Genomic DNA, 10,688 nt, shown 5'->3' on the forward strand with positions numbered 1-10,688 from the left:
GGGGTCATCTGCAGCAGTGGGCGCACGCGGCGGCAGTAGAGACGCTTCTGCCTGGCCGCGCTGCAGGGGCTGGGCTGAGGCCCACTGGCGCTGGAGCTGAGGCTGCAGGAAGAGGCAGCAGGGCTGGTCGAGGCCTTCCACTGGGAACAGGGTGAGGAGCGGCCTGGACAGCCCCCCAATCCCTGCAGCACGCAGCACACTCCTGCAGGGAGGCTGAACTGTGTGTGTGTGTGCGTGTGCAAGTGTAGAGGAGTGGACCCTTTGCAGGTCCAGGAGGGGACTTACGCTACATCAGTAAATCAGGAATTTCTATAGTGTGGGCAGGTAGGTGGACACAGGCCCATAATGTCCAGTCCTTGGGGAAGCCTGAAGCCCTTCTCTACAGATGGGGAAATGTCCTCCCCCAACATCTCGGGCCTTTTACACCACAGACCCTTTGCACATGCTCTTCCTCCTCTAGAATATCCTAATCTACACCCCTTCCCTCCCTGTGAGAAACCCCAGCTCCTCTCAGACCTGGCTGACATCACCTGCTAAGCAGCCCTCCCCGAATCCCAGGTCCTTGCATCCTTTGCTCCCAGCTGGGACACACCTGCCCCACATTCTAGTGTGTTTAAAGTGGTGTGTGTCTCCAATACCTCTCCTTGCAAACCCAGCACCTGTATCACGAAGCCTGGCCCATAGATGGTGCTCAGTAATCATTTGCTGAGGGAACAACCGAGGACTGAGAATGAATGAATGATGCGATGAGCAGCCATATACAGCCTGGAGGAGCGCTCGGCGCAGTGCTCTCTGCCTCCTCACTCTGAGCCCTGCCCCTCTGCTCTCAGGTGGACCCTTTGACCCTCAGGCACCCATTGTCAGATCCACGGCCAGAGTCACTGGGGCTCTCGTGTTCGGCCGCCACTTCCTCTCGGAGGATCCCTTCTTCCAGGAACTGATTTAAGCCACCAACTTTGGCCTGGCCTTTGTCAAGGAGGCAGGTGTGCGGGTCATTGGACAGCTGCGGGTCTGATGCAGGCAGGGGCCTCAGCCAGGGCATAGCCAGGTGAGTGTCAGTTAGGCAGGGGGAGGGCCACAGGGCCTGTTTCTGGGTTCCTTCTGGGATGCCCACATCAGAGGTCTCAGCCCCCTTCAGCATCCCCAACAACGTTCTCAGTTCCCCTGACTCAGTGCCAGCACCTGAGCAGCCCCTGGGGAGGCCTCTTACCCCACAGCTAAACGACCTGTTCCCCTGGGCCTTCCGCTGCCTGCCTGGCCCCTACCGGGAGATGTTTAGGTACCAGAAGGCTGTGCGGGGCTATATCCACCGGGAGATCATGAGGCACAAACTCAGGACATCTGAAGCCCCCAAGGACTTCATCAGCTGCTACCTGGCCCAGATCATCAAGGTGGGCCTGAGAGGGCTGCAGAGGGCTGGAGGTGGCGGGGAGGGCCGGAGCAGGGGGAGGGATGGGGTTGGAGGGAGGTGCAGAGGGGCAGTTTTCCCAGCTGCATCTCATTTCAAAGCCATGGCCTCAGGTCCTCACCCTGGCCTCAAATCTTTCAGAGCTCACCAAAGCAGCCGCCATTTGGGTTTTTCCTCCCTTCTTCTCCCAGGCCAGTGCTGGCTCCTGCAGACATGGGTAGGGTGGGAAGCAGGGGACCTAGCTGATGTCAGAGCCAGCACCCCTGGGGCAGTTCCCTCTACCCAGAGAATTCTGGTCACAAGTCTAGGGACTGGCCAGGCCTCACTCAGGGAGACCCCAGGGCTCTGTTAAAGGAGAGCTTCAGACCTGGAGCTGCCCTCTCCACCGCCTACCCACTAGGCCACGGACGACCCTGTCTCCACATTCAATGAAGAGAACCTGATCCAGGTGGTGGTCGGCCTGTTTCTGGGAGGCACTGACACCACGGGCACCACTCTGTACTGGGTGCTCATCTACATGATCCAATATGGAGCCATCCAGGTCAAGGGGGCCAGTGGGTACACCCTGCTGACTGCCCCTGGGCTGTGGGCCTCTGGGCTGAAGGCACTGGCCCCCATCACTGGCTTTGGTCTATAGCCCTGGGAAGGGGGCCCCTGCTCTGACCCCTGTGGTGTGGGAAGTGTTCATGACTTTGAATTAGAAGGGGGAGAGGGGGCAGGGAGGGGACTTCTATTCCTGGCTACTTAGTGAGTGATCCTGGGTAAGTAATTCAACCACTTAGAACCAGTGTGAGATGAGGTGGTATTATTTCACTCATTCAGTACTGATTCAGTACCTCTAAGTGCCAGGCCCTGTACTCAAGATCACAAAGAAAATGTGGCTAGAGTTCTCTCAGGGACCGACTAACCACGATCTAAGTTCACATCCTGGTTCCACCAGTCTTGTGACCTTCAGCAGAATACCTGTCTGGTCGCAGCCTCAGTTTTCCTGTCTGTAAAATGGAGAAAACCGTTCCTACTCCATAGGACTCCTTGTATATAGAAAACCTGGTACACAGTGGGTATTCACATATGGATCCTTCTCCTTCCCTCCAGAACCCCTGGAGAAGCAAACCCTGCAAAATCTTGTTCACGAGCTCCGCCTTAGAGAGAGCCTGTCACTGTTGGGACCAAGGGTGGCTGAGTGAGGTGGGGCGACCTAGGAGCCCTGAGTCTCCATGGTGATCTCTGGGTGCCCTGAGTCTCCATGGTGATCTCTGGGTGCCCTGAGTCTCCATGGTGATCTCTGGGTGCAGACCAGGACGGTGGGGAGGCTGGGCTGCAGCACCGTCCTGGGACCCACGCGGAGCTGCCGGCAGAGAGGGTGCAGCAGGAACTGGTCACAGTGCTGGGCACCTCCGGAGCCATCTGCTACAAGGACCACGAGCAACTGCCCCACATCTGCACCCTCCTCCATGAGGCACAGCGCCTCAGCAGTGTTGCATAAGTGCCGTGTGCCAGTGTGTGACCTCCACTCATGTGCATGGCCATCCTGTGCCCAAGGTAGGTGGCCCCCGTGTGACCTCATGACTGATCCAGCACCTGCAGAAAGCACCCTTTGCTGGACAGCCTGCCCAGCACAGCCACCCGCTCCAGCTTCTGCCTGTCTGCCGGCTCTCTGTCAATCATCCACGCATCCATCTCCATCTATGGCTTTCCAGACAAGAAGGTTACGATTGTGAAAGAATATACTCATTTAGGGATATTTTTAAATGTTCTGCACTGTTCAGAAGTACCCCTGCACATATTTTAATGTTCTTCTTTCCAATCTTTCCTGTCCACATTTTTTATATATCTATGATTATGCTGAATACGTAATTCTGAATCCTTCACGTCAGTTAACTCATTATTCTGATTCTTCTTCAGTATTGGTTCTCAAACTTCCAGAATCACCTGCAGGGCTTACTAAAATGTACATTAGAAAGAAATAAAGTGTTGGTGTTCACTTGTGTCCAACTCTTTGTGGCCCCATGGACTCGTAGCCTACCAGGCTTCTCCTTGCAAGAATACTGCAGTAGGTAGCCATGCTCTTCTCCAGAGGATCTTCCTGACCCAGGGATCAAATCTGGGTCTCCCTCATTGCACGCAGATTATTTACTGTCTGAGCCACCAGGGAAGCCCCAAAATGGACATTTCTGGGCTCCATTCCCAGAGTACTGGGGGTGAGCCCTGAGAATTTACCTTTCTAACAGGTTCCCAGGTGGTGGTGATGCTTTGGGTCCCAGGACCACAGTTTGAACACAATTGGTCCACATCACTATTAATGGCTGCATAATATTCCACCAAATGGGTGTTTTGTATTTCTTAACCCTTCTTATAAACTTTTAGGCCATTTGCACTTTATGTGCCTTAGGCTTGGTCTGCATTTTATATTATGTCCTTGGAAATGCCTGTCTAGTTTCTTTCATTTTATAATTAGGTTAAGAGGCTGTTATTGTTCAGCCGCTAAGTCAGGTCCAACTCTTTGTGACCCCATGAACTGCAGCACACCAGGCTTCCCTGTCCTTTACTATCTTCTGGAGTCCACTCAAATTCATGACCATTGAGTTGGTGATACTGCCGGGGACCAGCCCTGGCTGATCCAGGGTATTCGAAGCGGGGACGGCGTCGGCGAGGATCAGGAAACAACTGCTTAATTAAACGTTAATTAAGGATATAAAGAGTAATAGAATGAGGATAGCTCAGTGAGGAAATTCAGTGGAGAAAAGAGGCTGAATAATTCAGCCAGAAGGTAAGAGAAAGAACGACATGGTGAGACCAAGTTTCGGTGAACAAGGCCCGCACTTTATTTTTCAAAGTAGTTTTTATACCTTAAGTTATGCATAGAGGATAATGGGGGAAGGGGTAGAGTCTTGCAGCAAACCAGGCTTTCTTCCTGCAAACTTATCATATGCAAAAGCTTAGGTGATTTGCATCATCTTCTGGCCCGGAGGCCTGTTAACATTTTAAGACCTTTTCTTCAGAAAACTTATTTTTCTCTAAAGGTGATTGGTCAGGAGCCACCCTCCAAAAGCATTAGATAAAGTTGCATTCCTACAGCGCAAAGGTGTGGTGGGCTATAACAAGAAAAAGAATTAACTCAAGGGTCCCAGGTTACAAACATTAAAGCTACTACTTACACCAATTATATTAATCAATACACTGCCAGGGACACAGCAGGTAAGGGATATGGAAACTTAGCAGCAAACATTGGCCCAAGAAGTGAAAATCCCTTCACCAATACAATTTCTAATCAATCTTTTAACTACTCAAAAGAATCTGTGTTTAGACAGTTTAGAACATCTCCTGCCTCTCACAGTTGGGAGGCTCTGAACAATCACATGAGGCCGGAAAAACCTATTCAGGCAGGCTAGAGGATTTCCAAAGGAGTTTGTAGGTTAAACACTGTCACACCCAGGAATTATTAACTGGAGCTGTAAGCTAACTTTTTTCAGAGAGGTAGTGGGGGACAGCCCCCCGTAAAGTCAGAGGTGTAGGTGAAAGCACAAAGCAGAAAGTAGGCAGACTCTGGTTTTGGGGGGAGATTGCTCGAGAATTTCCAGGGAGACTCCTGAGGCTTGATCCCGCCTTTGCGTGTGCCAAGCCTCCTTCCTCATGACCTTTGCCAGAGGCGGAGCTCGCTCCCCGCAGTGATACCATCCAACCATCTCATCATCTGTCGTCCCTTTCTCCTTTTGCCTTTGATCTTTCCCAGCATCGGGGTCTTTCCTAATGAGTTGGCTCTTCGCATCAGGTAGCCAAAGTGTTGGAACTTCAGCTTCATCATCAGTCCTTCCAATGAATATTCAGGGTTGAGTTCCTTTAAGATTGATTGGTTTGATCTCCTTGCAGTCCAGGGGATTCTCAAGAGTCTTATCCAGCACTACAGTTTGAAGGCATCAATTCTTCAGTGCTCAGCCTTCTTTACTGTCCAACTCTTACATCTGTATGTGATTACTGGAAAAAATCATAGCTTTGACTATACAGACCTTTGTCGGCAAAGTAATGTCTCTGCTTTTTAATATACTGTCTGGGTTTGTCAGAGATTTCCTTCCAAGGAGCAAGTGTCTTTTAATTTTATGGCTGCAATCACCATCCTCAGTGATTTTAGAGGTTAAAAGGACAAGTACTGAATAAGGAGAGATAGAGAAATAAAGTTAAAAACTATTTAGGTTGAAAACAGCTACTGTATATGTACATAAACTTGAGTCTGAGCTACCCTGGGGTCAAGGCAAAAGAGGAAATCCAAATTAGTTATGACTCTCATGTAATAAAAGCAAGCATACCTGTATGAGGAAAACTTTGGCTTATCCTCCAAGAAGTTATGAAGATCATCATTCATAACACATTTTTGAAGGCCAGTAGACAATATATATTGAGTGGTGCCTTAAGTAGGAGTTTTTAAAAGATACAGGAATATTTTTCCAAATAGTAGCTTCTTACCTCTAACTCATTTTATTTTATTTTTTTTAATTTTAACCTCTAACTCATTTTAAATGATGTAAGTTTGACATGAATACATTTTTGTATGGAGTAAAAAAAAAGATAGAGTTGAGGTTTATAGCTCTCTGGTGATCCAACTTGAGACAGGTTTCTGACATGAAATGGGTTCTAATAATTTCTAATAACTAGTTACCTACTCTCTGCCAAGCCTTACTGTGTTAAGGGATTTGTGTCCACTACAGCATTCAGTCTTCACAATGACTGTCATACAGATCCTAAGTAAAAGATGTTTATTGAATTAACTGTCGCCTTTTACTGCCACACCGCCACCATCATGGGTCGCATGCACGCTCCCGGGAAGGGCCTGTCCCAGTCGGCTCTGACCTACCGCCGCAGTGTCCCCACCTGGCTGAAGCTCACTTCTGACGACGTGAAGGAGCAGATCTACAAACTGGCCAAGAAGGGCCTGACTCCCTCACAGATCGGTGTGATCCTGAGAGACTCTCATGGTGTTGCACAAGTACGTTTTGTGACAGGCAACAAAATCTTGAGAATTCTTAAGTCCAAAGGACTTGCTCCTGATCTCCCTGAGGATCTCTATCATTTAATTAAGAAAGCTGTTGCTCTTCGGAAGCATCTTGAGAGGAACAGAAAGGATAAAGATGCTAAATTCCATCTGATTCTGATTGAGAGCCGTATTCACCGGTTAGCTCGATACTACAAGACCAAATGAGTCCTACCCCCTAATTGGAAATACGAGTCATCCACAGCCTCTGCCCTGGTTGCATAAATTTGTGTATTATACTAAAGCAATAAAATCATTGTTTAACAGAAAAAAAAAAAAAGAATTAACTGTCTACTTCTCTTTGCATGCTCAGTTGCTTCAGTCTGTCTGACTCTTGGTGACCCCATGGACTGTAGCCCACCAGGCTCCTCTGTCCCTGGGATTCTCCAGACAGGAATACTGGAGTGGGTTGCCATGCCCTCCTCCAGAGGATCTTCCTAACCCAGGGATCGAACCTGTGTCTCTTATATCTCCCATATTGGCAGGTGGATTCTTTACCACTAGCACCACCTGGGAAGCCTACCTTTCCTGCTATGTAATAAATTACCTCCAAACTTAGCAACTTACAACAACAGCATTTCAGAGAGTCAGAGATCTGAGTGTCTGTGGGTCAGGGGCCTAGGTGCTGCTTAGCTAGATGGCTCTGATTTAGTATCTCTCATGATGCTATGATGAAGTTGTTGGGCTGCAGCTGCAGTCTCCCCTGAAGGCTCCATAGGGAGGTCCCACACCTTCAGGCTTGATTCTGGGCAGTCGGCTGGAGGCCACCCTCAGTTTCTTGACATTGGGAATCTACAGAGGGGAGCTTAAAACAGCTGAACTCCATTAGAGCAAGTGAGAAGACAGAAGCCTTAGTCTTTTTGTAACCTAATCTCACATGATATCATGACTTTTGCTATATTCTATTTGCCAGAAGTGGGTCACTACAGACAGCCCACCCTCAAGGAGAGAGGGTTTCATGGGGAGTGGATGCCAGGTATCAAGAATCATTTGGGGAGTGGGGTGTCATTTTAAAGAAGCACAGATGGTAAGGTTGCCAATTTTAATAAAGATGTGGCCGAGTCTCTCATCTTGGCACCCAGTGCATGGAGGTGATGGCTAGAGCCCCAAGCCTTCCCTCAGAAAGGGGCTTTGGCTCAGCACTGATGCTCCAGCTTGTTCTTGCTGGAAGCCTTGATGGTACAAATAGTACACTATGGAAATGATGGTGAGAGAGAAGGTATGGAAGCCCAATCTTCTCCATCAGGAGAATCTTTGTTCAACTCTTACAACCGTGGTTCAGGGCAGACTTGATTGCAAGGGCCTGGCAGGATGTGATCATTAAATTCTTATTAATTTGATCAGACTTGAGATCCCTGCCTCCATGTACTTTCTTCTTCATAATAATCCTGTCTTTTTGATGTTGTTGCTATTGTTATTCTTTTTTTAAACAGATAGCTTATGAGAGCTCATGTAACTGCCCCAAACACACAGTAAGAAACTTAACTGAGTTTAATTCATGTCCTTCTGATTCCAACTTTTTTTTTTGTCCTTTTTACCATACTCCCTGCCATTCATATTGCTCCAAAAATCCCATTTTTGTAAAGTAAATGAGCCAGCATGTTGGATGGAGATGCTTTGCATTGTCTATTGTTCTGTTAGGTTGGCTAATACTGAACAGTCCTTGGCAGTATTTGACCATCAGGTTCAGAGGTTAAATGTCTCCTGGATTGTAAGGACAGGACCATGTCATCAACTCATTCTGCTGTTAGTCTGGTAGGAGGCCCCAGGCCCTGGTGGTCTAAGAGTTATACCAAATTAGGTCAAATTGAAAAAGAGGGAACTAGAGTTCAGGTCTGTTTCATGCCATCTGGGATTAGAAATTTCCTTATTAATAGCCCATTCTTGCCAATTGATTCTAGGAGTTTGTTCTGTGATAAGAGCTCCAGGGAACCATTAACGGCCTGGAATCAATATCCAGCTTTCCCAGCCTGGACAAGAGATGTCTCCTGAAAGTAGAATCAAAGCGTGGCAGTAGATCATTAAATGTTACAGATATTCCTAAACTGTTCTTAACCATTCCAACAGTCACGTGACAGTGACAACAGCAACGGCCCCTAATCAAGCCCGTCTCCTCAGACATTCTATTTGATTATAAACTCCAAGCTGCCATTTACAGGGAAGAAGTTGGGCTAAAGTCCCCAGGAGGCACCCAGCAGGCAGATGGTTCTATAATTTGGAGGAGAGGGAGGGTTGGCCTTGTTGAGTAAGTACTGGCTATGTCTGAGCCAGTTCCGCGAGTTGAGGTTGCTCAGCCACTTTGCAAGAAGTCCAGAACCTCACCCAAAACAGGACATAAATAACTCTGAAGGGAAAAGAGCGTCTTTCCCGGAGGCTTTGCATCCAAAGGAGGTTGTTAAGAACTGCTGTAATGCAGAGGTTTCTTCATCCCAGGAAGGGAAAACAGAGTGTGGGGTGGAAGTCCCAGAACCATAACTAGGAAACAGCCTGCTTAGGCAGCAGCAGGAGCAAGTGCCTCCCGTGCAAAAGCCTCTGCCTGAAGCCATGGAGTCAGGAGGCCTGGGTGCCTGTCGGTCTGGATGGCTAGGGTCAGGCCCCTCCCTGTAGGCTTCAGTAGATCAACTGAAAAAAGAGGGGAGAGGGCTTCTGCAAGTATACACATTCTCTGTGTTCTGCACTCCTCATTGGCTTCTCTCTGGTGTGCAGGCTTCAAACTGCTGAGTTTTTGTCTTTAATTTCAAGATGTCTTTGTCAAAACCAAGAATCATGTGGCCAGTTCTCTAGTCCCCCAGGGATGACTGGTTTGATTCTCTGGTGTTGGTTAAAGAGCCGCAGAATAGGAGGCCTGCTTCAGAGCCCTGGGGCTGTGTCCCAGGTCCCGGAGGCCACAGCAAACCCCTTCCTGGCTCCCCTTGGGCCTCTTGCTCAGCCCAGGGCCTGCGAGGTACGGAGCAGAAGTCACCAACAGCAAGTGTTGGCTCCTATCTGCTCTGGTCTGATCAGTCTGATTCTCTTTCCAGTCACTCACTTCTTTGAGGTAGAGTGAGGGCTCAGGTTAGGGTTAGAGGTCACCCTCTCCTCTCCCTAATTCTAAGGAGTGAAGCTTTCTGTCTCTTCTTCTCTCTCTGCCTCGTTACTCAGTTTTCCTTACCCTTTGTCTGCCTGCCACTCCATTCCTCCTCTCTCTCTCGCACACACACTGCCACTGTTTGTTGCCCTGTGCAGGACTTGGTCCCCTCTGGTCATGCCCACCAGCCACTGGCCCTCTTCCTTGGAGACAGGAGCTGTGTCTCTAGCCCAGGCTGGGAGTCTTAGGATGGAGGTGGGTGCCCCATAGCCAGGAGAGTAATGCCCAGCAACTTCACTTCTGTGAGGGCCCCTCTGCTGAATCTTTTGGGACTCCCTGGCCCCAGGCGACTCTCGCCTGCCCACCTAGTGTTCTCTGAGCTCATGTCAGCCCAGCGTCAGGGTTGGGTGCTGGGTCAACTGAGTTCCTTGAGCTACACCAGCTCGTCTCTGCAGGGCACCATCATCTTGCCCAACCTGGCCGCTGTGCTCTGTGACCCTGAGTGTTGGCGGACCTCTCGACAGTTCAACCCTGGCCACTTCCTGGACAAGGATGGAAATTTTGTGGTCAGGGACATCTTCCCACCATTCTCCGCAGGTATGGGGTGCAGCACTGGTTGTGGGTGGGGGGTGTGATGGGACCCCTGCAGGACCACCTGCTGCCTCATGACCTTTCCTTCTGCTTCCAGGGCATCAGATGTGCCTAGGGGACTAGCTGGCTCAGATGAAACTCTTGCTGATGTTTGCCACCCTCCTTGGGACCTTTTCCTTCCAGCTGCCAGGGCGGAGCCCAGGGCTCAGGTTGGAGTACAACTTTGGGGGCACCCGGAAGCCCCTGCCCCAGAAGATCTATGCCGTGTCCCGTCTGAACTGCCCCCATCCAGGTCCTAGAGAGGAGGTCCTGTAGCCCTCTGGAGTCTGGAGACTTGTCGCCCACAAAGACCTGCCTCAGTCTCTCAGCTCCTGAAAAGTTGGAGAAGAACAGAGTTTACCAGTTTAGTGGCCTATGGTTCTCCCTAACACAAGCTCTGATGCGTGACATTGGAGGGTATACTTATTAAGGATTCTACCAATGTGGTTCAGTTGGGTAGCTCAGTCCCTAGGATTTTATAAGGTTGGTTAAGAGATGTGGCCTTGAATCACTTTAGAAGATTAATCTGGGGAGTCAAGTCTCACGAGGTAGCATCT

At 49.4% G+C, this 10,688-nt stretch overlaps 1 protein-coding gene and 1 pseudogene across 1 annotated transcript; both read left to right on the plus strand.

Moving 5' to 3' along the window:
• Positions 1 to 1,082: 1,082 nt before the first annotated feature.
• Positions 1,083 to 10,407, plus strand: LOC782787 (cytochrome P450 2J2-like; annotated as a pseudogene).
• On the plus strand, positions 6,174 to 6,717 carry LOC504858 (small ribosomal subunit protein uS15-like). The gene has a single exon (XM_010801329.4). The coding sequence runs from the start codon at positions 6,204 to 6,206 to the stop codon at positions 6,600 to 6,602; it is 399 nt and encodes a 132-aa protein (XP_010799631.1). The 5' UTR covers positions 6,174 to 6,203; the 3' UTR covers positions 6,603 to 6,717.
• Positions 10,408 to 10,688: the final 281 nt, after the last annotated feature.

This window comes from Bos taurus, chromosome 1, assembly GCF_002263795.3.
Source record: "Bos taurus isolate L1 Dominette 01449 registration number 42190680 breed Hereford chromosome 1, ARS-UCD2.0, whole genome shotgun sequence".
Classification (NCBI taxonomy): Eukaryota; Metazoa; Chordata; class Mammalia; order Artiodactyla; family Bovidae; genus Bos; species Bos taurus.